Raw genomic sequence first — 27,241 nt, 5'->3', positions numbered from 1 at the left:
TGTTGGAAGGCGGGTGGCTTGGAGAAGCTGTCAACTCAGGCAGAACAGAGTCCACAGGGTGCCCCCTGGTGGGCAGCTCGCCACACTGCCAGGTGGGGATCTGCAGGGCTCCCTATGAAGGGCGGGGGAGGCAGGCGGGGCGAGGAAGCTTCCCCCGCCTCACCCTTAGCCAGCTGAGTTGGGCCAATGGGGCCTGAAGCCTCCCTGAGGGTCACAGGGAGCCTCCAGGGACTGCGGTGGAGGGGGCGGCGGGGCACATTGGGAAGCACTTCTGTGCTCTTCCTTGTTCCACTGAAAAAAAAATGCAGAAGCCGAAACAGAGCAAACAACGATGCCGTTTATTTAAAATGTTTACTCCGAGAAATATATATATAAAAAAGACAGTTACAGCACTAAACCAGGCACCTCAGCCGGACCACCTCCTCCTCCTGGGCTCCCCCTCACGCCCAGGCTCCGCGACGTCTCCTTCCTGAGCCGCACCCGCTCCCTGGGCCAAGTTGTCTCCCAGTTCCCTGTTCTAAAGGGTTTTCCCAGTTAGGAAGTTCATTTTACAATTCTGAGCTCCAAGCAGTGACTGGGAGAGAACGGGGCAGCCTCATGTGGAGGGGACGTCCCTTTCCTGCTCCAGCCCCGGCAAGGGGCCAGGACCCGGGTGGGCGCACAGCCCCAGGGAGCCGCACACTGTCCAGGAGCGCGGGCGCCAGGCCCGCTTCAGGAAGAGCTCTGTCGGGGGAAACTGAGGGGCTCTACGCGGGGAGGCTTGAGTCAGAGATGGTGGTTAGAGGGTGATTTGGACCAATCAGGTTAGTTTAGCAGAAGCTCTGGAGTTGCAGAAGCTTCTCCCCTGGACTATAAACACAGACAGCAGAGACGAGCGTGAAGTCAGACTAAACCTTAGCAAAGGTGCAGGCCGGCCTCCTGCCACGAGGCCTCAGGACTGGCCAGGACAGGAGCGACCACATCCCCGTGGAGGAGGGAGCCACCGTCAGGAGCGATGGGGCGGGAGGGAAGAGAAGAGGAAAAGCAACGACTAGTCATTTTTGGCATTTTAACATCGAGACAAAAATGGTAACAAGAGCAAAGCAAAGAAAAAAAACAATAAAAAAGACCAATATTGAACTTTCCCTTCCACCCAATCTCACACTGCACCTCTCTCCCGTCTCCCCACAAGCACCACTGACCTAAACGGCTATTTTAAAGCACCCAAACCAGTCCAGACCCTCTCGAAACCAAGAACCTGGCCACAGCCGCCGCCTCTCTCGGGTCCGAGCAAGAGGAGGGTTCCGGGAAAGGCACCTCGTAACTCAGGCAGCGCCAGGGACATGCTGGTGCGCAGGGCACTTGCGGGGAGCTGGTCGCAGCCTCTGCGCTGACTCGGGGAAGGGGACTTCTTCCACGATCCCAACTATTTGGTAGCACAGCCAAGCAAATGTGACTAGAGAGTTGGGTTCATGGAGCAGGAACCTGGGCCTCGTAAACAGACTGGGCTGTTCCAGCAGGATCCAGCCAGGGGCTCGGGATAAACACAGAAACACGAAGGCGATAAAGGCCGGGACACAGAGGATGAGCCTCCTCCGCGGGGACTCCAGAACGCACTGTCCTGCTGGTCAGCCGCCGACGGCAGGCACTGGCGAGGCGACCCCGGCTCTGGAACCACGTCTGTCCACCCCCAAGTCCCCACTGGTTCCATGATCACCTGGTTTTCACTTGGACTTCTCTGACACCTAAAGTAGATATAAATGGCTAAACACAGACCCACGAGCCCCCACCGGGGGGAAACGGCAGGTTCTATTAATGTCACAGCCAAAAGGCCACGGGCTTACAGGCGGCCGGGGGAAGAGCAGAGCGCACGCGGCCAGTCTAGAAGGAGAAGCAGGAAGGCGTCGGGGACCGCGGGAACCGGGCTGCCCCCCACGGCTGATGTGTTTTCTGAGCACGTGGAGACCTGTGCCAGGCGGCACCCGCTGGGCTCACAATGCTCACCACAATGGAAAGGGGTGTTTTTGAGAAGTGTACAGGGTGGGGGAGGGGGGGGGCCTAAAAAAAAAAGCCTAGATTGCTCAAAGTTTCTGCTTCTTTCGTAGGAATGGTAAGTCAACTATGAGCAAATATTTTAATTAAACATTGAGGAGGGGGAAAAAAACCCACTTTGGAAAGCATACAGAAAAGGTAGTTGGCGTTGAATCACTTATAAAACGGAGCCTCAGGGAGTCTAACAGAAATGCACCTTCGGTCAACTTTTGCTTCTGAAATTCCTCGCTTGACTTCCCGTCCCAGTGCAAGTGGACATGCCAGCTGCCGCGAGAGGTGTGGAGTGGGGGCTCCGGGGCGTCAGAGGGTCCGGGGGTTGTACTCTGGCAGTTTCCTGATCTTCTCCTTCTCCGCCTCACTTTCGTCTCTTGCAATCACCAAGGAGTGTGAGTAGCCCATGGCCACCTAGGGGGACACGGGCACCGGGTGGGCAAGGGCGCGTCAGCCACGCACTGAGTTTGGGGTTGACAAGCTCAAGGCTGACCGTGGGACACTGGGAAGCTAGCTGGCCGGGGTCAGCACAGAGGTCAAAGCGGAAGCACCTTGGAAAGCTCAAAAAGGCCCCGACTGAGGACCCCCAGTGTCGGCGAGACCGCCTCCAACCGTCTGGGCCCCCCCAGCAGGCCTGGACACCGACGGCCAGCAGAGGCCAGCGGCTCCCTCTGCCCCTCTGAACCACAGCCCTGCCTCGTGGGAAGGACAAGCCCCTCGCGTCTCAGTGACAAGGGCTGGCGCCCGCAGGGGCCTCACCCCGCCACCTGCCCCACAGCCTCGGGGGAAGGCAAGATGCAGACAGGAGCAGGCGCCCACACTGGAGCGAACTGGCTGTGCTGGGCATGGCCGGTGGCCCTCAGGGTGAGTGCGGCTCGCCTCTGTGCCAGCCTGGTCGCCCACCAGAAAGCCCCAGAGTGGTGCACAGGGACACGGCAGGCGAGACCAGGCAGCGTGCGGAGGGCAAAGGCAGACGAGCACGGCCTGGGCCACCTTCTCTCCCTGCTCCCCAGGGCTCCCCACTCACTTGCTCTGTGAAGATGCCGTCAAGCGTCTTCACCTCCTGAGCTGCTGTGGAAGACTTTGGCTTGTGGTCCCCGTAGCCCTGGTGAGGCAAAGAGAGGGATGCTCGTGCACACCAGCCGGAAAGTGGGCACCAAGGCAGCCTGCCTGGGCCTCCCATGGACCCAGGGCCTCTGTGGCTAAGCCCCGCCGTCTCAGACCCGAGGCCAGGCCTGGGCAGCAACGGGCACCCCCAGGCGCCAGCAGGTGCCCTGTCCTAACCCCAGGACCGAGGTGCTAAACACGTGAGCTGTAGGGTTTCTGCTGCCTTCTGGGGAGAGTCCCCAGACGGCAGCACGGTGAGCCCGGGGGAAAGGCGGCCTCAGCCCCCAGGGCTCCTAGGCCGCACGTGCTGGCTGTCCCCTTCCCCACCTGTGTCCACGATCAGCAGGGACTCCAGGACATGGGACGGAGGGGCAGCCCGGGCCTGGGGATGGAGGAGCAGGGGGGGCACAGAATACGTGCTACGGTGTGAAGGCCTTCCAGCCCAGCTCCAACAAGGGCCCCCACGGAGGGCCAGCTTCCTCCGCCACCAGCCAAGGGCCACACGGGCTCCTCAGCTCTGAGAGGCTGCCCCCAAAGTCCACCTTGTTCCCTCCAAGTCTCCAAATCGATACTCAGAGTCTATTTCTGACAGATGCTAGGGACATCTCTGAGAACGGCCCGTAAAGACTGGCCAGGTTCTCATCGCTTTCAAGGTTCCAGCATGTTCAAGGCCACCGGCCCTGGAGATGGCACAGGGGTCGAGAAGCACCCCATTGCCCCACACCCATGGCAGGGGGACAGGAAACAGGCCTCGTTTCCAGCAGGAAACACAAGAGCCAGGCTGATGATCAAACCACGAGGACAGGCAAGCGTCAGGGTGAGCCCCGGCCCAGCTGTTCTTGATGAAGACGTTGAAAGTTCGGAACTCATCACGCCCAGAAGCTCTGGGTGAGAAGACCAAGCGTGTGGGGAAGGTTAATCAGTCCAGTAACTGAGGTTAAAAGCAGGAACACAGACAAACTTATTGGGAAAAATGAGGGAACAATGTCCCCAAATGACCTCAGAGGCTGGAAACCAGGAAGACTGGATACATGGTCACCGCTGGGCCCACGGTTTAGGAGGACACGCTGATCCTGTAGCTTGAAACCCTCTTGGGGAGAGCGAAGAGCAACCAGCCTCTCTCCTATCGCGTCATCCCACAAGTACCGTTTACACAATGTGAGGGGAAATAGGACCTGGAACTTCCCAGTTTCCACTAACAATGTGGCCAAAAAGGACTTTCAAAAAAGCACCTGATCTTTGAAAGCTGAAGCGACCTCAGACCTGCATGCTACAAGGACACAGACCCACACACGCACACACCTCCTTTCTGCGCATTTTCAGGAGGCGGCTCAGGAGCCCAAGCGGGGCTCTGCCCCTCAGGCAGGGGCCAGCTTACCAGCTCCCCGAAGGTCGGCGAGGGGCCCCAGCTGATCGTGCTCTCGTCCGCAGCCACGATGATGCTGCTCTTCCTGCAAACGGGTGCAGCCGTCAGCCCGGCGTCCAGCAGCCCAGCCCTGCACCCCACCACCCAGCGGCCCCAGGCGCTTTCGTGGGCTCCCTGAAGGGCGCGAAACTATCAGCATAAACCCAGCTGGCCCCACCAAGCCTCCATCTGCGCCAGCACAGCATGGGGCCAGGGAGCGCCTCCTGAAGCCCGCTATCTGGAGCAGACCCAAACAGGAGAAGCCCTCAGCGCCTGGAAACACGGGCCCCCATCTCCCCCCCATGCCCACTCTTAGTCCTTGGGCCCTTAGGGCAGGAGGTCACTTTCAGAGCAACAAACACACTGGGAAAAGGAAGACACCCCAAACCAGGATGAAGAGCTCATTCCAAAGGGGTGGAACCTGCTGGACAGGAACCTGGGTGGGGCCACAGGTTTCAGATTATAGCCACACCGACCCAACCACCACAGAGCCACCTCCCCCAAACCTGGCAGGTGACGGACATCACCAAACTCCTCCCCGAGAAGTGCTACATAGCTCAACAAGTACCCTCAAAATAAACAGAAAACCACCGACTTAAAATCACTTTCTCAGTCCCACTGTATCACAGTAACTTAAAATGTCCTAACTAAACAGGATTTTGAACCTGCACCATGGATAGAGCACATCAACTTTGAAAAGTGAAACCCTCAGTGACTTTCTGCAGCGGCAGGAAAGGGAGTCACCTGTCCAAGGACCTCCCAACGCCCCTTGCTCTGAGCAGAGTCCCTCCCGTCCAGACTCTGGAATTCGGGGCACCTGACACCCCAGTGGAAGAGTGGAGCCCTCTAGGAACAGGGCACCTCCTGTGTGTGTCCAACATGCCCAAGGCAGGGGCAGACGTCCCGCTTACGGGAGATACGGTCACGTACCCACAAGCTAGGCTCCGGATTCTCCAGCCACAGAGGTCCTGCACGGCCTTCGGGTACATGGTGGACTCCCGGGACGTGTTGGTGGCCCCCCAGAAAAACAGACCACCTGGGAAAGAGAAACACGCCCACTGTCACCGTCATCCCAGGAGCTGAGTGCCTCCTCATCTCAGCAGCATCAGAGGAGAGGAGGAGAGGAAGGGGACCCGCGAGGTCCGCTGAGATGACCCACGTCATCTCAGGAGCTGAGCGCCTCCTCATCTCAGCAGCATCAGAGGAGAGGAGGAGAGGAAGGGGACCCGTGAGGTCCGCTGAGATGACCTGCGTCATCTCAGGAGCTGAGCGCCTCCTCATCTCAGCAGCATCGACGAGAGAAGGAGAGGAAGGGGACCCGCGAGGTCCGCTGAGATGACTCGCATCATCCCAGGAGCTGAGCGCCTCCTCATCTCAGCAGCATCGACGAGAGAAGGAGAGGAAGGGGACCCGCAAGGTCCGCTGAGATGACCCGCGTCATCTCAGGAGCTGAGCGCCTCCTCATCTCAGCAGCATCGACGAGAAAAGGAGAGGAAGGGGACCCGCAAGGTCCGCTGAGATGACCCGAGTCATCTCAGGAGCTGAGCGCCTCCTCATCTCAGCAGCATCGACGAGAGAAGGAGAGGAAGGGGACCCGCGAGGCACGAGGGACCACAGAGAGCTTTGGCCAAAGAGCCTGGGCGGTTGACGAAATCAGGTCCCTGGTCTCAAACACGGCAGAGGCCATGGCCACTGGTCTCCCCAGTAGAGCACGCAGCCAGGCAGGGAAACCGGGACTCTGGACGCCATCCTCCCAAGGCCCAGACAAGGAATCACTGACCTACTTCACTGACGGCGAAGGAGCAGGTGTAGCCAGCGTAGATCTGGGACGCCCCACGCCCCGGGAAGTCGAACAGCTTCACCAGTCGAGGGACCATCTCGTCCTTCTGCTCGGCATGGCCCAGCCGGCCGTAGCCTCCGAAGCCCCAGGAGAAGACCCGCTTCTGGGAGTCCAGGACCAGCTGCAGGAGGGACAAAGCACAGCGCTGGGATGGGACGCACAGGGGGCTGCTGCTCTGCGAGTCTGCGGCCGTGGCCGAGGGCCCAGGGCAGACACAGCGAGGCGACCCCTGCCTGCCTCGGACAGGGGAGGGGCCCGCCAGCAGCAGGGGGCACAGCCAGGACGCCTACTGCTTCCTCGGCCGTTCCTAAGACATGGCTATTTAAGGTGTGAGCCTTCCCCTTCCCCATTTCAGTGATGTTCCTAAGACACGGCTATTCAAGGTGTGAGCCTTCCCCTTCCCCATTTCAGTGATGTTCCTAAGACACGGCTATTCAAGGTGTAAGCCTCCCCCCTTCCCATTTCAGTGATGTCCCTAAGACACGGCTATTCAAGGTGTAAGCCTTCCCCTTCCCCATTTCAGTGATGTCCCTAAGACACGGCTATTCAAGGTGTAAGCCTTCCCCTTCCCCATTTCAGTGATGTCCCTAAGACACGGCTATTCAAGGTGTAAGCCTTCCCCTTCCCCATTTCAGTGATGTCCCTAAGACATGGCTATTCAAGGTGTAAGGCTTCCCCCTCCCCATTTCAGTGATGTCCCTAAGACACGGCTATTCAAGGTGTAAGCCTCCCCCCTTCCCATTTCAGTGATGTCCCTAAGACACGGCTATTCAAGGTGTGAGCCTTCCCCTTCCCCATTTCAGTGATGTCCCTAAGACACGGCTATTCAAGGTGTAAGCCTTCCCCTTTCCCCATTTCAGTGATGTCTCTAAGAGCAGGCCGCCGCACTCCACTTCCTCTTTCAGCCCTGACTCAACTGCAGACAGAGCCCCCGAGGAAGAGCCCTGCCCACCTTGCATCCTTCTTCAGGCGGGTTCACATCACACAGCTGATGTCCACCTGGCCAAGGCGCAGTGCGCGTGGTGACAAGTCACAATTTAACCCATCTTCACGTGCACCCCAACGTTCACCATAGCATTCCTTACAACAGGCAAGACGCGGAAGCTGGATGGACAACTCGGAAGCTGAATGGACAACACGGAAGCTGGATGGACAACACGGAAGACGAACGGACAACACAGAAGCTGAATGGACTACACGGAAGATGAATGGGTAAACGAGGTGTTTGCGTGGCAGCCTGGACGGGAGGGGAGTTTAGGGGAGAATGCCCCTGAGATGAACAGAACACTGTTAACCGGCTACACTCCAGTGTAAGATTAAATAAGTTAAAAAAATTTTAAAATTAAAACACCAATTCCTCTTCTGGAAAAAAAGATACAAACGCTACGGACTACGACTCAGCATCAAAGCAGGACTGTCGTCTGCAGTGGCCGGAGGGGCCTGGAGGCCATCACAGGAAGTGAGACCAAGTCAGGAAGGGAAAGCCACAGGGCATCAGTGGTCCAGAACACAACGAAAAGCAGCTCATCTATGAAACAGAAGCAGGCTGACAGACCAAGAGAGCAAACTCACGGCGACCACAGGGGAAGTGGGGGGCAGGGGAGTAAATTCCCAGTCTGGGTTAGCAGACACACACCAAGGAGACAGCCAGAAAGGTCCTGCTGCAGCGCAGGGAACTACACCCGGTGTCCTGTAGCAAACCCTCATGGGGAGGAATACGGAAAAGAACACGGAACGCGTACGACCCCTCTGCTGGAAAGCATGAACAAGCACAACGCGATCACCCAGCCACACTGCAATTAAAAATCCATCTTCCTCTCTCCCGTCTCCTTGACGTCTGGCGTTTGGATCGTGTAAATGTAGAGCCCATAAACATGATTTGAGGTGAGGCGTAAGTACGATCTGCTTCTTCTGACACGCTGTGCGAGAAGCAGCACTGGACGTGAAGGGACTGAGACCGCCCAGTCCTGAGGTCACGCAGCCAGCTGCCCACATACAGAGACTGACCCGTTCCTCAACGCTCAGCAGGACAAGGAAGACGAGCCCCAAGTCCGACGCTCAGCCATTTGCAGGCAACTGAGATAAAAGATGCACACACACACGTTTCATCGCCTTGATCCGAATTGACCTGTAAGTAAACACCCTCAGTGCCTGAACCCATTCAACACCCTGAGATACCATCAACCTGGAAAGACAGAAGACAAAAGATAGAAACAGAAAACCCTTCTGTTTGAAGGGTTTGACCCCAAGCTACAGTCAGTCCACTCAGCCCCGTCTGTGGACGCCATGCAGAAGCTGGCAGGTGAAAATGATGCCCCCAGACATCCGAGGGTGTGCGCCCTCCAGGCGGCCAGGGGCCGTTATTTGCTTTGCAAAGCCCAGGGTCTCCACTGAGGTGAGAAGCACTGAAGCCTTACCGTGTGGTTAGCGCCGCAGGCCACATCCCGCACCACCACATTCGGGACGGGCAAGATCTGGCCGTCTTTTGTCTTCTCGATGAAGATGGCCACACGCCGGGGCACTAGCTCACAGTCATACTCTATCCGCTGCGCCCGGGCAATGAACTTGCCGTCCGAGTTGTGTCCTGCAGTGACCACAGAGGTAGCCATCAGTCAGCAGGGACCAGAGCGCAGGGCACCTGTCCAGTCTAGCCGGGCCTCACGGGGACTTTGGTCAGCCAAGGTAGCATCCTCCTATCTGAGGCATGTCCAGGGCATGGAATTGATATTGTGGGTTGAAAGCAGTTACTTTAAAAAATGAACAGAAATCAGAATAAGAAACACCCAAGGGCACGGTCCCTAACAGGGAGATTTGTGAAAACCCCTGTCTGCGTGGCTAAGGCTGGGCTGGGGCCAGACACGCGGGAGGCTCTCATACCCACAGGCTGGTCTGCTCCGTGCCCACGCTGGGGCCTCCGGGGGCCTCCACGGGCCAGAAAGGCCAACCCGTCCCCAGCGACCCCACATACTAGAGTGGCTGTCAGAACCAGGCACGCTGTCGTCTCTGCTGCGCTGACCCAGGAAGTCTGTCGCGGGGGCGCGTGCACAGCGCGGAACTCAAGCTCTAGCTCCCCGAGACCACCGTGGGTTCAGACAACGGGCCTGAGGGCTTGTTCTCCAGCAAGCTGGGCAGTTAGGACTAACGGGCTCCAGACACACACGAGGCCAGTCCCGCAGGGCCCCTCCGGCGAGGGTACCAAGCCCGGGCGTCTAGGCATCCGCGCCGCAGCGGGGGCGGGCGCCCGGGACTCGCTGACGTTTCAGCGGCAGCCGCCATCGCCGTCGCCAAGGGCGCCTCGCGTCCCCGAGGGAGCAGCTGCCCGCCGGCCGCCCGAAGAGCGGGCTGCCCAGCGGAGCCAGGCGGCGGTCCCGGAAGCAGGCCGGAGGCTCACTTCCGGCGCCTCGCCGGCCAGCACCGGCACCCACGGCCACGGAGAAGGTTTCTCCGGCAGGCTCTGGCAACTCCCTGGCAACCAAGAGGCGTGTGCACGGGGCTGTTCCTGCTCTCTCACTTCTGACTAAGGTATATTTAGTTTCACAAAGGCGCTGTTCCGAGTCTATTTATGCCGCCTCGCATCCGCGCGCCCGGGGACGCGGAGCCCGGCAGCTCCGGCCGGCCGGGCGCGGAGCCTGCGCGCGGGCCGCGCGGCCAGCAGGGGGCGCCCGCGCCGCCCGCGCGCGCGGGGCTGGGAGGCGCCGGGGAGCGAGCACGGAGGCCCGCCACTCACTGCCGGCTCCTTCTGCGTTTGACTTTTCTACTCGGTGAAATGCGAGTCAGCTTCATCCCTTCTGTTCAGGGGTGAAAATCCGGAAGGGAATCCTACTTTGAAATGACTTTGGCTCTTCCGTATACCTGAAACAGTGGCCCAGGCCAGGGCGCTCCAAACAACCTTACTCTTGTATAAGTTCCTCACTTTTGATAAAGGCAAATCTTTAAACATGAAAATGAATGAACAGAGGTTTGATTAAAAATTGATAAGGAAAAGAAAAGCAAAACTTGAAATCCTTTTATACAAAAATGAATTCCCAAATGAGAAAAAAATCCTTGGACAGACTCACGCCCTGACTTTCATTAAGGCAAGTCCCCGTCAGACTCCGCAGCCCCTGAGTTACGACAGCTGCTCCACAAACGGGACATCCACGTAATGGATCAAGGCCATTATCTGCGATCAATTACCCACATCTCTACCATGTGTGTGCAGCCCCGCGCTGACTGCTGGTTCTAAACATACAGTTATATTACAGAGCTTTTTAAAAATGTACTTGCATACCCAGCTGACCATATTCAGGGCACCCAAAGGAATAGAGGTTTCCTTTGCAGTCCATTATCATACTGAATTCAGCCCCACAGGCCATCTTGGTAATTGGCTGGCCGTTGTACATTATCTGAAAAGAAAAGACAGCAGACTTGCAGACATATTTTTTTTTAAAGACTGATAAAGTCTCCACAGGTTGGTGTGAAACAATTACTAGGCTACTAAGGATTTCTAATGGACTCCACAATGCCACAACGCTGAAGGCAAGGCTTTGCACATATGTAAAAAAACACACGCAGTACAGAATCCGTTCGCAGATGGGCAAACCATGCCGCTGGGCCTCTCTAACCCTCAAAATGTCTAACATCGTGCCTCACACCTTCTAGTGCCCAGTGAACGCTGAATTCAACTGACTGGGGGTGTGGGCAAGAGGGTACAAGAAAACAGAAGCTATAATCACATTTAGTCCACAGATTTCCCTCCACTCACCACCTCGGATGTTAGGCGACTAAAAGAAAAGCTTTCATAAGCATTACTACTAACCAGTAAAATGAACTGGTTTACACTCTTTTTTACTACCGTAAAAGCTGCTTGCTAATTAGCCTTAATTGAAAGTGTGAATAGGAAATGTAACGGTTTGAAATTAGGAAGTAGAAGACAGCAAAGGCCCTGACTAATTTAACATGGGGTTTGGACACAAATCTGACAAAGCGCTTAAGACTCTCTATTGCAAACTAATCAGCCTGGGGAAGCCAGACTGGAGGAACCAGGGGGCGAGGAGTGTCAGCACTGCAGGAAATCGTGGGGAAAGGCGATGAGACTGGGAGGGGGCGCTGAGCCTCGGGCTCTGACCCGGCCCGGCTCACTCTGAAACCATCTCATCCCACTGCAGAGCAAATGGCTGACAAAACATTTCAAAAATCCTCCGAACGACAGGTCTGTTTGTCCAAGGTCTCTTTTTAAGACTAAGACGTCAAAGTCCCTCCCCTCAAAGATACTAACAAGCCTCCTGCTGCCTTATGGCAGAAGTTCAATATTTAGGTATAAATCCCAGCCCCCAGCTGACTCCAGAGTTTTTCAGGAACAAGAGATGGCCTAACCTATTTGTGTGCTGAGCACCTGGCAAGTCACTTGTTATGAGGTCAAAACTCAAAAGTATTTTCAGACAAAGACAAATCACATCCATGGAACAATTCTCACTGCAGAGCAGAACAGGCTTCAAACAGGCCCCTGGAACAAATTATTTCCAGTCAGAATAAAAAACTGTTTCTAGGGCGTTCTTCAACTGTGGCTGTCTATTAAACCCGATCCACTCAAAAGCATCGAGACCTTGCTTTTAGAAAGGAGCCAGCAACTCAAACAAGGGGGAGAGATGCCTGATCTTCCCCTCGAAAACCCACCCCCGAAACAAAGAGAAGCAAAGGCCCTGAAGGCGGGGCGCGGGCAGCACCTGCGCGGGGCTGGGGACGGCGTCGGTCTGGTTGCCGAGGCCCAGCTGCCCCATCTTGTTCTCTCCAAAGGCAAACACGGAGCCCGTTTCTGGAAGGAGAGAACGACATCGTTAGCAAAGGGAAAACAATGCTGAGGACCCTGAACAAGACTGAGAATCAAAGACTCTAAAATCAGAAAAACAGCTCCTTTGCCAGGAAGAACGCAAGTGAGACAATTTTCCACAAGGGGGTGGGATGGACACCTCAGAGCAGAACCACTGCCCGGCACAGACCCTCCCATAGCTTTGGCCACTGACACCCGTGGGTGTGGCTCATGATGCCTTGAGAAGCTGCCCACCAGGCTCCCTGGGCATCCTTATGATCGTGACAGTGAGTCAAGGGGGCAGCGCCACCCCCAACCCAGCTGGACTATTTGGCCTCTGACCCCATTTGGAGGGAAGTGGCCCTTCCTTACCCGTCAAGGCCAAGGTGTGGTTCCTCCCACACGCCGCAGACACGATCACCTCGTGGCTGAGCCCCTCGACGAGTCTGGGGGCTTCGACTCTCTTGGTATCGCCATGGCCCAGCTGCCCCTTCTCATTTCGCCCTGTGGGTCAGGAGCAGGACAGACACAGTGGGGAGGAGGAGACAGGGCAGCCAGAGCAGCTGCAGGGCGAGTCGGGGTCTCCCAAAAGGCGCCCTCCAAACCTACAGCTGAGAGCCGGGTGACAGCAAGCCCAGCTCTGCAGGCGATGCCAGCCTTTCAAGGCTGCCGGGTGGGGTTGGGTTGGGTGACCAGGTAAGATGTGCAGAGCTGTCCCTAGAGTCACCTCTGCGGGCAGCCGCCAGCCACCACCTCACCTGCTCTGACCTTTTCTGGGGCAGGGCTAGGACCCATCCTGGCATTTTCGTCAGCTCTGTCCTCCAGGGAAATGATATAAAGCAGGTTCAGCCAGGACGTCACACACGAGCAGACAAGCTCATGGAAACTCACAGCTCTCGCTTCTCCCCGTTCCTGCCAGACGCCAATCCCTTCATCCGCTCCACTCCAAGGTATTTTAAGACAGTAACACCTGCCTCACAGGAGTCTGACTCCCGCAGTGCTCCGGGCATCTACCATAGACCCCGCACTTCTCTCCTCTCCAACCCCACCTCCTGCTGGTCAGCCTTCACAGGACCCTGAGCCATGTGAACCCCAGCAAGGGCCCAAGGTCAGAACACAGAGCTCTGAACACAGGCTCTCCTGGACACGGGTCCACCTCCGCCTCTGGCTGGCTGTGCTGGCATGGACTCGGGGCAGGAAGGCTCCAGGAGGCTGGGCCCTGCCCGGCCCCCTGCACTGCACAGCCCCCAGGGCTTCCCAGGTGGCACAGTGGTGAAGAATCCGCCTGCTAATTCAGGAGACGCAGGATCGATCCCTGGGTTGAGAAGATTCCCTGGAGGAGGGCATAGCAACCCACTCCAGTATTCTTGCCTTTAAAATCCCATGGACAGAAGAACCTGGCGGGCTACAGTCCCTGGGGTCATAAAGTCTCCCATGACTGAGCACAACACCCACATCCAGCCCCTAACAGAGCCTTTCAGCTCCAAGGGAACAGGGAGGGCTGGGTGGACCAGAAGGCTGGCCTGCCCTTCACCTTCCCTAAGTTTTCAACTCAGGTCACAGTAGTTCCAAATCTAAACAGCTTGGTGGGCCTCTCCCAGGTCTCTCTAAGAACCACACTTGTAAATAAACATTTTGGGAGATTTTATGGGGCCAGAAAGCCAAGCAATTTGGAAACCGTGGGAGGTTTCCATATCCTTTCCCAACAATGAACTCTGACCTTGCAGTCATGAAAGAGGGCGAGGAAAGCCACAAAGGCGAGCCCCAACTGGCCTGGACGGGGCTCAAGAAGGGGTGACTGGCTGCCACTACGAGAGGAAAACCATCCTCGGGCTCTGATCACAGGCTCCAGGAGGGCAGAGGGACACCAGGTCAAGTGGAAACTGCCCAAGTTCACTGAAAGGCGGGAACACGCCGGGGCGCAATTCCTCTACAAACACGAGGGGCCCGGGTGGCCGGCACGTGCAGACCCCGTGAGTTCCGGGGCCCTGCACCAATGCTCCCAGGCGCTGGACTGGGCCCGGGACCTTCCCAGGCCTCGGGACACCCCCTGTAGCTTGTCCCCCCGGCCCTGCCCCGCCCCACAGTGACAAGCGTGCTCACGGGACACAGCTGGGTTCTGGGGCCAGGTCAGATGCACAGCTTTTACAGTCATTCTCTGCCCACAGGGTCAAGAGAGGGCACATTTTCAGAAACACCACGAGTGAAATTCAGCAGAAAGATGAGAAATAAAGACACCTGACGTTGGGGACCCCGACACATAAGGCTGCACCCAGAGCTGGGGACAGTGAGCAGGAGGAGGGCGCTGGGGGAGAGACCTCGGTGCCCCCCGGAGGGCGCTGGGGGAGAGAGACCTCGGTGCCCCCCGGGAGGAGGGCGCTGGGGGAGAGACCTCGGTACCCCCGGGAGAGAATGGCAATCGTGCAGTGCCACTGTGTCACCAAGAAACTACAAAGTTTAAATTTGGGCCAGACACGCTGCTTAGCTTTTTTCCAACAGAATCACAAAATTAGCAGAGTGCAGGGAAGACAACAGATGTTAATGTATTTGGACTTTGGTACAGCCGCTCATGAAATTGCAAAAAATGGTTCAAACAGCCCAAAATAAAAATGCAGTCATATGGACTCAAAGCTAGCCAAAGGGCCAGAAACAAAGGGTGAGGATCAATGCCAACACCCCCCGCGGAAAGAAGAGTCCCAGAGCCAGCAGAGGGCGTGGAGGAGACAGAGCCTCAGCCAGAGCCTGCACGAAGGATCTGCAAGAGGGATCCGGCACTTGGCACGGAAGCCCCCTGCAGGGGACCCTGAAATGAGGGAGGTGAAGACCCAGGGACAGCTCCCCCCGCACCCAGGCCAGGGAGGCCAGGAGCAGTGATAGCAGATGACTTCAGGAGAGTTAACTCAACTCTCTGGGCAAACGGAATAAGAAACTGCGGAACAGCCCAGCAGAGACTCGGGCTGTGTCACCGCGTGGCGGATGTAAAAGCTGGTGGCATTTAAAGTGGCAGGAACAGAGGTCTACGTCATACTGTGCTGGGTGCTGGGGGGGACCGCAAGCCTAAAATAAAACAGGATTCAGTTCTAGGCCCCTCGATCTCAGAAAGCTGCAGGTTCAGGCAGAACGTTCGGGAGAGGGCTGCTTCAAGAAGAGGATTCCGAGAAAGCGGGGGCAGGAGGGCAGAGACCAGTGGCCTGCTCTGGGGGCAGGCTGGCTGGGCGTCGGGAAGAGGACACACAGGAGCAGGGGCAGCTGAGGGTCTTCACCCAGGGGACGGAGGACGCGAGCCCCCCGGCGACCCCCTCCGTGAGTTACCGCGACCCCAGGTACTTACCCCAGCTCCACAGCTTCCCTTCCGTGGTGATGAGGAGGCTGTGCGCGGCGCACGACCCCGAAACCACCGTCCGCACCCGGACCCCCGACAGGCACCCATACCTGTGGGGCCCCCACAGGTTCTGACCCAGGTTGCGGTAAGCAGCTGCGGGGAGCAAAGGACCGCGCGTCAAACACCCCCAGAGCTCAACTGATGGGAGAGCCGCCCTTGGGTCACCACCCCCTCCCCCCTCCAATACCCCCTCGGGGGCTCCAGGGCGGCCGTCAGGACACGGCTCGCGTCTCTGGCCCTGCCTCGCCCGGGACGCTGCTGCCGACCGAAGACAAGCGCCCTCCTCCCGCAGCCCGGGGCTTGCAGACCCGCGTCTCCCTCCCGTCCGGGGAGGCCCCGAAGGCCCCGCCCACCCCGCAGCCTGCGCTGGGAGGCCCTCCCTGCCCACAGGCCCCTTCCAGCTCGGCCCTTCCGAGCCAGCGCGGACTGAGCCTCCTTCACCTCCCTGCTTCCTGCCCTGAGCGCGCCCCACGTGCTGCTCCAGGCACAAGGCCCCCTTCACAGCCCCACTTCGCCTTCCTAGTGGACAGGGTGTGGCCAACTTCTGGCCTAATTCTATCAACTGGAGGCGCTCAGACAGAAAAGCGAGCTCGTTTCTAGGCCTGTGGTGACTTTCATGAAATACTGCTGCTGCTGCTGCATCGCTTCAGTCGTGTCCGACTCTGTGCGACCCCATGGACGGCAGCCCACCCGGCTCCCCCGTCCCCGGGACTCTCCAGGCAAGAACACTGGAGTGGGTTGCCATTTCCTTCTCCAATGCATGAAAGTTAAAAGTGACAGTGAAGTCGCTCAGTCGTATCCGACTCTTAGCGACCCCATGGACGGCAGCCCACCAGGCTCCGCCGTCCCTTAGATTCTCCAGGCAAGAACACTCGAGTGGGTTGCCATCTTCTTCTAGCTGCTGCCAAACCAACCGTGTCAGACTGACCTGGAGGCAGGAACTGACTGAAAGGTCGACTTGGCCGTCGTGCACCTGGCTCCAGGGGGAGTCTGTTCGCGGGCCCAGTCAGTCCCCGCGCCGAGCGCCCCGCCAGCAGAGGGCGCCAGGCCAGCCTCTCATGCACTCACACGGGGCCTCGGGCGCGGGGCAACCCACCCGGTACTCGTGCCTGGGGAATCCGTGGACAGAGGGGCAGGGGCAGGCTGCAGTCCGTGGAGCTGCAGGGAGTTGGACATGACTGCAACCAGCTTTCACTTCCACAGCATGTGGCGTGTGTGTGCTCAGTCTGACTGTGACCCTGCGGGCTACAGCCCGCCAGGCTCCTATCCATGGGATTTTCCAGAAAAGAAACACTGCAGTGGGTTGCCGTTTCCTTCTCCAGGGGAGTCACACGGGCAGGGTCCCACAACAGTGAGAAGTTCTCCAGCACGACTCAGGACCCCCTGGGCTTCTCCACCTGCAAACACTGCTCTACTACTAGAAGGTGAGAGGAGACCCAGCAACTTCCTGGGAAAAGCACATTGGAAACAACAGCCTTCACGCCTGTGCTGAGGGCGGCTCATCACGGTGGCGTGAGTGCTGGGCACCATGTCTGTGGACAACACACAGGGCCGGGGCACCACGGCCGACCCAATGGCCCTAAACGGACCCTCACGGTTGGTGGAAGGTCTGATTTGCCAGAGCGTCTTCTCTGGCTGAGCTCCACAAATGTCAGAGGCCAAGATGTCATCAGTTCGTGAGAGGCAGGAGTTCTCAGGGCCTCCCAATGAAAGGCAATGCAGCGGTCCAGGCAAGCGGGCCAGGCTGGAGCTCACTAATGCCCGGGCCTGGGCCGAGTCGGGGAGCACGCCATCCCTGTGCCGTCTTGAAAAGGGAGGAAGCAGCTGCCTGTCTGAGGCCCAGCGATGCGTACCCGAGGGCAGATGGGCTCTGGACGGGAGGCCGCTTTGCTGGGGGGAGGCTGGGGCAGGCGGTGAGACCCTCCTTCCCTTGAGGTTTGGCACAGGTGGGAAACCTATTTCCCCCTCCCTTCCCTTCATGTCCACTGGAAAGTTCATGGCAGCCGAAAGACACGCAAACACTTAAAAATTTTCTTTGTTTCATTCAGAGGGAGAAACATTTGGGAAGCAAAGGTAGGCCTGGGAGAAGACAAAAAGGCACTCTTAGAGCGAGGCCGAGCAGGGCGCTATTCCCAAACCAGACGCTGCCCTGCTCTGCCAAGGGCTCCCCTCTGGAATCTACTTCCTACTCAGGGCCCCGAGCGTCTCTAGTCGCAAACACAGGCCTCTCATTTACAGAGCAGCTTCGAGAAAATGCAGCACCTGCACAGGAGCTGGCAGGGGGACTGATGCTGTCACGCCCCGGGAGAGGCGCCAGGTGCCACCAGCCACCAGGCAGCTCGGGCCCAGACAGCTGGGTCCTGAAGGCTGGGCGCTGGCCCCAAGAGGGAAGTGGCTCAAACCCATTTCTAACTCAGCTGGACCCTGAGTCACCAAAGCCCCCGCCTGCTGTTTTCATGGACTAAGATGATCTCCAATGCCTGCCCTGAGGCCCCAGGGAGTGTCAGCGTGCAAATATTTGTTCACTGGGCAATGCTGGAAAGTACTTTGGGAATCTTTCCAAGTGAAATCAAGAAGCCATAAGACATGGCAAAGCGCCAGCCTCACTCCTCTTGGACGGGCTGGTATTCATCCCAAGGAAAGACACCACCTTTCAAAAACCATTTGGGGACCAAGATACTTCTTGGGACCTTTCCACTCCCAACTCCAGATTGTTCCTTATTCTGTCAAACCCGTTTCTGCAACCATTTGGCAGTTTGCAAAGAAACATGAGCTCTTCTGAAATGTGTATCAAGTTTGACATTTGACATGCGACCCATGTTGAGGACACTTTGACATTCCACAGCACCAGCCTCTCCGTTTTAATGAAGCCAAGTGACATGGAAAGAAAAACGGGAAAAGAGTATCAATGCTTATCTGAGGCTAATATTTATATTTTTATCTCAACAGAATTATCAAAACCAGAGTTGTGCCCAAGTGAGAGTCCTGCTGAAGACCTGGGTTCAAACCCAGTCCCATCACAGAGTGGCTGTGTGGCCTGGGCCAATCATGTGGCCTCTCTGAGCGCCTCTGTAAACAGCACCTACCTGGCGGCAGCCATCAGAACCACACTGGACACACGCACGCGAGGAGCACTCGGTCGGTGACAGTGCCTTCCAGTTCCAGACACGGTTCATACCTTGTTGTTTAGGCACACCAGAACCACGCTGGACACACGCACACGGGGAGAACTCGGGCGGAACCACACTGGACACGCACGCGGGGAGCACTTGGGCGGAACCACGCTGGACACACGCACACGGGGAGCACTCGGGCGGAACCACACTGGACACGCACGCGGGGAGCACTCGGGCGGCACCATGCTGGACACATGCACACGGGGAGCACTCAGGCGGAACCACGCTGGACACGCACGCGGGGAGCACTCGGGCAGAACCACGCTGGACACGCACGCAGGGAGCACTCGGGCGGTGACGCACGCGGGGAGCACCCGGGAGGTGACGCACGCGGGGAGCACTCGGGCGGAACCACGCTGGACACGCACGCGGGGAGCACCCGGGCGGTGACGCACACGGGGAGCACCGGGGTGGTGAGCGCCTCCGGCTCTAGACGCGGTTCTCACCTTGTTGTTTAGGCACTTCTTTTCGACCAATCAAGTCCCAGTTGGTCGCCCCAAAAATCAGAAGCTGCCCTTTGCACTTAGACCCTTCAAGTTTCTAGAGAGAGAGAGAGAGGGGGGAAAATTAGCTTGCAGTGCTGCTTCTAACTTCCCACACCTGTCCAACGACAGCAGCAACCAAGATAACAGTAATAATGCAACATGAATGCTTGCCCCCAGAGGCCTGCACAGCAGACAGAGGGGCCTGGCACAGCCATCGCTTTCCCAGTGGAAACTGGTGAGCGCCCAGCAACTCACCAGTCGAGCCCAGGCTCGGCGTTATCCTTTGATTTCTCTTTAAGATCTCTTTGGCTAAATACTGCAAAAGCAGCCAAATGACATTCGCCCTCTCGGCTCTGCAGATTGCCACACAGGTGTCTGCAAGAGGCCTGCCACGGTACGCAGGGAGCGCGTTAAAGCCACTGTCCTCGGGGCCAAGGCGGCACCTTCCCAACATGAGCGCGGCGAGCCATACGTGCACCTGTACCCTGGGGCCCGGCGCCTCCCCACCCTCCCTGGGCGCTCCTGGCCACAGCAGCACCCTGGGTCCAGGGCTCCACAGCAGGGAGGAAGGGCGGGCGGGCTGGGCGGGCCTGTCCTCGCTCCTGGCCCAGAGCCAGGGGCTGTGGGCCAGCACACCTCTGTCCTGAGGGCCAGGCGCCCACCGTCGGGGGAGCACGTGCCGCTTCAAGAGGCTACTGTCCAGTCCCGCCTTGGATTCACTCTGAGATCGGCCCGGTACACTCATTAAGGCCAACCGTTTGTCAGAATCACTTCTGAGTCTCCACTCGGCTCCACGCAGGCCAGGGGAGCAGTTACTTCCTGTTCTGCTCTCATCCTCCACGCCATCATCGTCCCAGGGCGTTAAAGGCAAAGAAGGGGTTTTCCTTCAGTTTAGAGAAGTTCTTGGAAGGCTTTGAGAAGAAACAAACCAAACAGCTGCAACTCCAGTCATCTAACCCTATGCGCTGACCGCCCTGGCAAGGCGTCCTGGCAGCCCAGCGTGTGTGTGGTGGGGGCGGGGGGCCGGATTCCACTTCTTGGGGAACTCTGTGACCTAACCTGACGTCACAGGCACCCCCCGCCCCAATCCCATCGTGCTCGCTGGCCTGGCCACGTGCAGGGGCTGGAGGCAGGCAGTCCATCTGCCGTCTGCGTGCAAAGGGCCACGAAGCAGCCAGGGCTGCAGAGCGACTCTGCCACATTTCAATTATTCAGAGAATGACCTTAGCTGGGGTAGTCCACCCCACAGCAGCCAGACTCCGATTACTTGAACGGGAGCCGAGTTTCCCCCAGTTATCTCTCCTTCTTTGTTTAACCGGCAGCCCTGGCTGGAACATTGCAGGTCTACTGCAGGAGACCAACAGCATCAGGAGACCATCAAGCCCCCGTGGATGCAGCAGCCCCGGGTCTCTGCCTTCATTACCAACTTGCTCTCCACTGTTTCTCAGGTCCGCGTGGAGGGGCAGCAGAGACTCGGGATGAACCTAAGCACCATGGAATGAGCTATCAGGCCAGAACAGTGGACAGAAGAGACCGGAATTGCCCATGACCCCCTAGGCGGGCAGAGACCGGTAAACCGCTCCATACCACGGTCCGCTCGACACACTAACAGGCCACGGCGCTGGCAGCCGCTGTAGGACCTGCAGTCCTCCAGAACTAGCGCCATCACCCTGGGCAGAAGTGTCTCCCGTGCCCTGGAGGTGCCAGCAGCTGCATGAGTGGCCACTGAGCCAGCTGAGCATTTACACAAACCCCCAAGCCTTCGGGGGAACACAAGATGCTCTGTGAGAATCCTTGGTGAACTGGTCAGCTGTGTCTCCTCCAGGGTCAGTGGTCCTGGAAGGAGGGTGAGCGGTACCCGTCTGGGTTTTTAATGCCATGGGCCTCATGGCCCATGAATACAACATTCATGGTTAGGGTTAACACAACATTCACACGAAATGTTGTATTATGTACCTAACTCTCTGCTGTAGGCTGCCTATCCTTATTTCTTTATTATTCCATTCTTCCCTTCACATGACATGAAATAAAAGATTCAAGTAAGGACTGGAACTCCTCTAACATCCCTTAAAGATCACAGCCCAGGTTCCTCTTTGCCACAGAGCTGAACCTGCACACTCGTGGGGGACCCCAGACGTGGAAGGGCTCCACGCAGGGCACCCCAAGGACGGCTGCCAGGGCTGTGAGCCCCAGAGGGTCCCGGGCCGCCCAGGTGTAACCGGCCTTCACCGTGGGGCCGAAACTGGTTTGTAGCTGCCATCAGCAGCCATGCTGCCAGTGCCTATAGATCACGTGGCAGAAAAGCTGGGCGAACAGTCTCCCACCAGGATGGGTGAGATTTTGTGGGCCGCGGAAGAACGCCACGGCAGACACACCTACTGAACTTCTTCAGTCAACAGAGTGGGGTTTCTGGTCCAACACGACGTTTACCGCCCTTGTGCAAGAAGCGTGTTTACAAGACTGAGAGTCAGCCGTGAACATACATCCATTTAGAAAGCTGCCGCTCCCGGCAGAGGGAAGACCATTCAGAGACAGGCCAGCAGCAGCTCCCTAGTGGGCTATCAACTGAAACAGGCTCCAAGCTCAGTTTTCAGCTGCATCTATCTGGTCCTTTCAGATGAGGCAGAGTTGTCTCAGGGTCCACAAAACCTGAGCAACCCAACGCGGGACGAACTACAAAGACCTGGACAGCTGGCGACACTCAGCTGTCTTCCAGGAGTCACCCAAGGCTGCTCACTTTACCTACAGGGTTGTGAAGTTCACAGGGAATTCAGGCTGCACCGACACTGGAGGATCGGAGAATGCTCATCTGATACAACCACATAGAAACCTGAGGTCCTCGGAGAGAGCATTTTCCGAGACTGAAATGCTAAGAATGTTTTATACACACAGCTTCTCCTCAAGGTGACTCCGTCCCTCAACCATATTAGTATTTGGGGTTTATCTTTCACAAACCCAACATCTGCAGCTTTGTTAACTGAAGGCAGCATGGCTTCAGACAACTCCTGGCAGCTGCCCTCACGCAAACCTCTTTCCAAAAGTCCTGGAAGGCAGCGAGGCTTGTGAAAATCTCAGTAAAAAGCCTCTTTCTGAAACGAGCTGAGGACGGTCGCTAGCCTGCAGAAGCAGACAGGATTCCCAGGGCTGCTTCCTGGGTGCTTGCCCTGGAGTCCAGGAACACACCCAAGAGAGGGGCAGTGCCCACGTATGGCAAGGCACTGGGAATGCAATGGGGGCAGCCTGGCCCTGGCCTTGACCTTGGACCAACTGATGCTAAAAGGAACTTAAAGGCTGAGCTATGAAACACTGAGGAGTATCCCTCGTCGGACCCTCAGTCTCTTGCGTGCCCTGAGCCGAGGACGGGGTGCTGGCCAGCTCACTGCACATGCTCTCCCCATGACTGCCTCCTGGGGTCAGTCTCAGCAGCAGGGTAAGAATCCCCTACTTCGGGATAACTAAACTCACTGCTCTGAAACGCCCACTGTTTCCACTGGAAGCACTGGCCCTTCGCTTCCGCTCCCTCCGGGCTGGAGGGAAAAAATGTCCAGAGTCCCGCACAGAGGGTCATGCTTGTCCCTGTGCTCCTTTTCTCAACACATTGGCCTGGGCTGGTCCCCAAGCCGAGGTGACACATTTCATCACCCTCCTCCACCATCCAACACACTGACCCTTCTGACGAGATGGCACTTACAGAGCGTCTCTTCACAATCTGCAGAGGTGTTAAGGATGACATCAGGAGAAAAAAACCCTGAGCCCAGTGGAAATCTAGCTCCATGTGATCTTGGGTCAGGCCCTCAGACTCTGTGCCCCAATTTCCTCACCTATAAAGTGGACCTAGAAGGGCACGGTTGTTAACCATTTAAATACTGCCTGAGCTTCCCTGGGGAAAATCACGCTGGTTGGGACTGAGAAAAGGATTCCTCCAGACCGTGACCCTATAGCCCAAGTGCAAGTTCGCACTATTTGGAGTTATCTGAGCATCTGCTGAAAGCTTTGGCCCTCTCCCTAAACACATGTCCCCCTGACACCAGATTAAGATCTATGGCTCTGCAAGGTTTTGCAGGCACATGGACTGGTCACAACCTTAACTAAGATTGGAAGATCCAACTCTAACGAGCAAATTAAAGCCCATTCAGGCCACGGGAGGTGGAGGAGAACCCTGTGCAGAGCCCACACGGAGCGCCCGGGCCCTCTGACAATGACCACAAGCGACGAACAAAGCTCAGACACCTCTGGGGGGGGCGGGGGGGGGACCTCTTCCCGACCTCGGGGAGGGGGAGGGCTCTCCAGAGCATGCGCCCTCGCGCCGGGCCCCGGAGCCCGCCACCCCCGCCGGCGCGAGACCGCGCGGAGCCGCACGGGGCATGCGCCGAGGCCGTCAGGCCCCGCCCCCCCGGAGCGCCGGAGCCGAGGCGGCGGGAACCTCAAAGCCCCGGCGAGGATCGCCGCGCCCCGGGAGCGCAGACGGGACCCCTCCCGCAGCACCCGGGCTGCCCGGCGGCCGCGGGGGCCCGGGGACGGCCGAGGGCGCGCGCCTCCGCGCCCCGCGCGCGCCTCCGGCCGGAGACAACTTGCAGAAGTCCCCTTCCCGGCGCGCGGGGGAGGCGGAGGGCGTCCGCGGGCGCGGCGCCGGGGGCGGGGCCCTGACCCCCGCGGGCGGGCTCCGGCCGCCCCTCCCCCGCCGGCCCGGGGCGCGCGCCCCAACGGCCAACGGCCGCGCGGTCGGGTAGGCCCCGGCCCGCGCCCTTTTGTTGCGCGGCGGCGGCGGCGGCGATGATTCAGCCCGCGGCCTGCGCCGGCCCCGCCGCCCCCGGCCGGGACGCGCGGTGACGCGCCGCGGCCCCCGCCCGCCGCCCCCCGGCTCGGCCCCGCACTCACGACGCGCTCCTTGGTGTGCTCGGGCTCGGTGATGACCGCGGCCGCGCCGCCAGCCTTGGTCGCCGCGGGCCGCGCCGCGCGCTTTCCCCCGCCGGGGGCCCCGTCGAGCTCCAGGCCGTCCTCGTCGCCGCTGCTGCCCCCGCCGCTGCTGCTGCTGCAGCGCTCCGGCCGCTCGCGCTTCCTGCCGGCCGGGCCGCCGCGCTTCCTGGGCCCCGCACGGGCCGTGCCGTTGCCCGAGCTCGGCTCCTCCCAGGCCGCCGCCGCCTTCTTCCTGGGCATGGTCGCGCTGGAGGAGACACGGGGCAGCGGCGCACAATGGACGGGTTATAAAGCGCGCGGGGGGAGGGGAGCCAGCCGAGCCCGCGGCCTCCACTTCCTCCCCTGCCCGCCCCGAAGTGGCGGCCACGGGGCGGGCGGAGAGGGGGCGAGCCCGGAGGAAATCGCGCCGCCTCCGGGGAATCCCGCACGGGAGCCCAGGTCTCCGACTGCAATCCGCTCAAGCAAAGAACAAATAAATGGGAAGCCCCCAAGGCCCATCCTCAAGTTAGCTTTGCCCACATCGCATCCTAATTGCAGCCCGGTGCCCAAAAAAGTAATGGGAGAGAAAAAGGGAGTCTCTGGTCCACCAGGTTTTCATTACAGAAGGCTTCGGGGCACTTCAGAGGTCCCCTTTCGGCACCTGGGGGATGAAGGAGCTTACCCCTCTCTGGCGGCCCCACCTGCTGCTTTTGTCTCCGCGACCCCCTCCCCAAGCCCACTCAAATGCGCTTCTCTTCACCGCCCGCCTGAATCCCCAATTCTGCTCCAGCCAGGGGGTTCCGACCTCCGGCCCTAAGGAGCCGAACCCCTCGGGGTGGGGGGGCTGTCCCCCGCGGAGAAGTGAGGAGCGGCGCGAATAAAGCCGGCCCCCAGCCCCAAACACCTGCTCGCAGACACGAAAAATAATAACTTTAATGGTGTTCTCCTGTCTCCCAGCCCCTCCCCGAGCGTGCGGCTCGGCCGGTCCCCCGATCCCAGCTGCCGAGTGGCCGGCTCCGCCGCTACCTTCCCCAGCGTCCCCGCGCCTCAGCCCTGTCTGCCCTTTTTTTTTTTTTTTTTTATTGATTTTGAACAATGGGATCTCTGTCTGTCTCCGATTAAACCACGTGGATCCGCCTTCCTTCCCCTTTTTATTCATTCAATTCCCCCATCCCCCTTCCCCATTTTTTTTTTTACCATTTCTCCTCTTTAAAAAAAAAAAAGAGGAAAAAAAAAAAAAACCCAACAAACTTTCCCAGACCCCACAAACTGATCGCTGTCGATTTCATTTTCAGCCCCTACCTGCTCAGAGTAATGAGAAACCGGACAGAAAAAGGAAGAGGCGAGGCTAAAAGACGAACCGAAGGGCTTTTTTTTCTCCCCGGCCCAGACGAGGGCTCCAGCCCACTCACCAGATACACTTAAAATGTAAATACGAGCTTCCAGAACAAATGCTACAACACAAAACAGAAACACATGTGCGGCCGGGCGGCAAGCGAGCGCGGCAGGGCGGGCGGCGCGGGGCCCGGGGCGCGCGCGCCCCCTGCCGGCCGGCGGACCCGGCGGCCTGGCCCTCGCTGCGGTCCCGGGGCAGCGCGGCCCACCGGAGCCTGCGCCCGGCGCCCCGCCGGCAGGCACCGCTCCCCTCTGCGCGTTTCGTGGGCGGTGCCACGTGCCCCGCGCATCAGACATTACTTTGGGGGTTAGGCGAGTGTTGGACTGTTTTTCCCGGGCACGTCTAGACAGGTCACCTGAGGACACTCGCTGGAAAACAGTTACTTTTCTTACGAATCTGCCAACAAGGGACGTGCCCTAATTGAGTGATTGGAATGAAAGATGAATACAATTTGAATAATTGTCTCCAGCGCCGAGAGAAGTTGTGTGTTTTACTTGCCTGTGAACGTGCCCCACTATAGCAAGATGCTGTTAACATGGTCGAGTTACATACATACATGTTTCCTGTATTAGCGAATTAAAGAGTAATAAATTTGGAGGCCAGGGAGGCACTGGAATTCCTGATGGAAAATTTTCACTTAGAGACCAGTACTTACTGAGGCCCCCGTACATGCAAGACGCGCAGTGCTAGGTGCAAAGGTTGAGAACTAGGCTTCTGCCCTAGTGGAATGCACAGTGTAACGGGAAAGATTAAACGAGTTCTTCCAAGTGTGTGATGTGGTTCAGGACGCGCTATCCCAAATTATGCCACCAATAAACTGAAGAAAAGATTTTGAGAAAACAGAAGGAATCAGAAGGTCATGCTGACCTTCTTCCCAAAAACCAATCATAAATCCCTCAGGTGAGAGATGCCCTTCACATTCCAGGACGACAGGAACATCCTTATCTCTGAAGACGAAGGGAAACTCGGAAGAATCTTGATAAACAAGACTTGCTAAATTGCCTCCAGTGTGCTACACCTAACCTCACGCTGGTCCCCCTCTCCCGGTCCTCTAGACTGTCCGCTCGTCATCACACCTCGCAGTAAAGTACACAGCTGTTTCTCTGGGACTTCACTTCCTTATGAAGTCTCCTGTGTCACCTAAAACTTAGGTTAAAATAAGTCTGTAATGCTTTTCTTCCTGTTGATCTGTCTTTGTCAGCAAAATTTTCAAACCCAGCCAGGGACCAGGTGGAGGACAGCTTTTTTCTCCCTCCATAAGCATTGCAATCCCAGGGACAGAGGAGCCTGGCAGGCTACCGTCCATGGGGTCGCAAAGAGTCGGACTCGACTGAGCGACTTCACTTTCACTTTCTTTCTATAAGCATTGCAAAGTGATACTTATGTAGGACTGCCCTGGCAAGGGAATCCATCCTATTCTGGGTCAGGGACGGGCATCCCTATAGAAAGATCATCTGAGCCGAGTTACTGACAGGTGGGTAAGACTCACCAGATGAACTGGGGTAGGAAGACTTCCAGGGCGGATGGAGGGAACAGATCAGATCAGATCAGTCGCTCAGTCGTATCCGACTCTTTGCGACCCCATGAATCGCAGCATGCCAGGCCTCCCTGTCCATCACCAACTCCCGGAGTTCACTCAGACTCACATCCATGGAGTCAGCGATGCCATCCAGCCATCTCATCCTCTGTCGTCCCCTTCTCCTCCTGCCCCCAATCCCTCCCAGCATCAGAGTCTTTTCCAATG

At 58.0% G+C, this 27,241-nt stretch overlaps 1 protein-coding gene across 2 annotated transcripts; it reads right to left on the bottom strand.

Moving 5' to 3' along the window:
* Window positions 1–317: 317 nt before the first annotated feature.
* On the bottom strand, window positions 318–25,577 carry RCC2 (regulator of chromosome condensation 2). Of its 2 annotated transcripts, none has more exons than XM_027522224.1 (13): window positions 25,514–25,537; window positions 24,084–24,369; window positions 19,167–19,260; window positions 15,494–15,637; window positions 12,535–12,666; window positions 12,080–12,168; window positions 10,645–10,759; window positions 8,792–8,958; window positions 6,315–6,495; window positions 5,465–5,570; window positions 4,508–4,580; window positions 3,050–3,127; window positions 318–2,436 (listed from the first exon to the last, which is right to left on the bottom strand). In XM_027522224.1, the coding sequence occupies exons 2-13, from the start codon at window positions 24,360–24,362 to the stop codon at window positions 2,332–2,334; spliced, it is 1,563 nt and encodes a 520-aa protein (XP_027378025.1). In that variant the 5' UTR covers window positions 24,363–24,369; window positions 25,514–25,537; the 3' UTR covers window positions 318–2,331. The 2 variants fall into 2 exon arrangements, with proteins under 2 accessions (XP_027378025.1, XP_027378014.1); XM_027522213.1 differs by having other exon boundaries at window positions 324–2,436; window positions 25,404–25,577.
* Window positions 25,578–27,241: the final 1,664 nt, after the last annotated feature.

This window comes from Bos indicus x Bos taurus, chromosome 2 (assembly GCF_003369695.1).
Source record: "Bos indicus x Bos taurus breed Angus x Brahman F1 hybrid chromosome 2, Bos_hybrid_MaternalHap_v2.0, whole genome shotgun sequence".
Lineage (NCBI taxonomy): Eukaryota > Metazoa > Chordata > Mammalia > Artiodactyla > Bovidae > Bos > Bos indicus x Bos taurus.
Note: the sequence above shows the minus strand (reverse complement) of the source record. Positions and strands in the feature narration are given on the sequence as shown.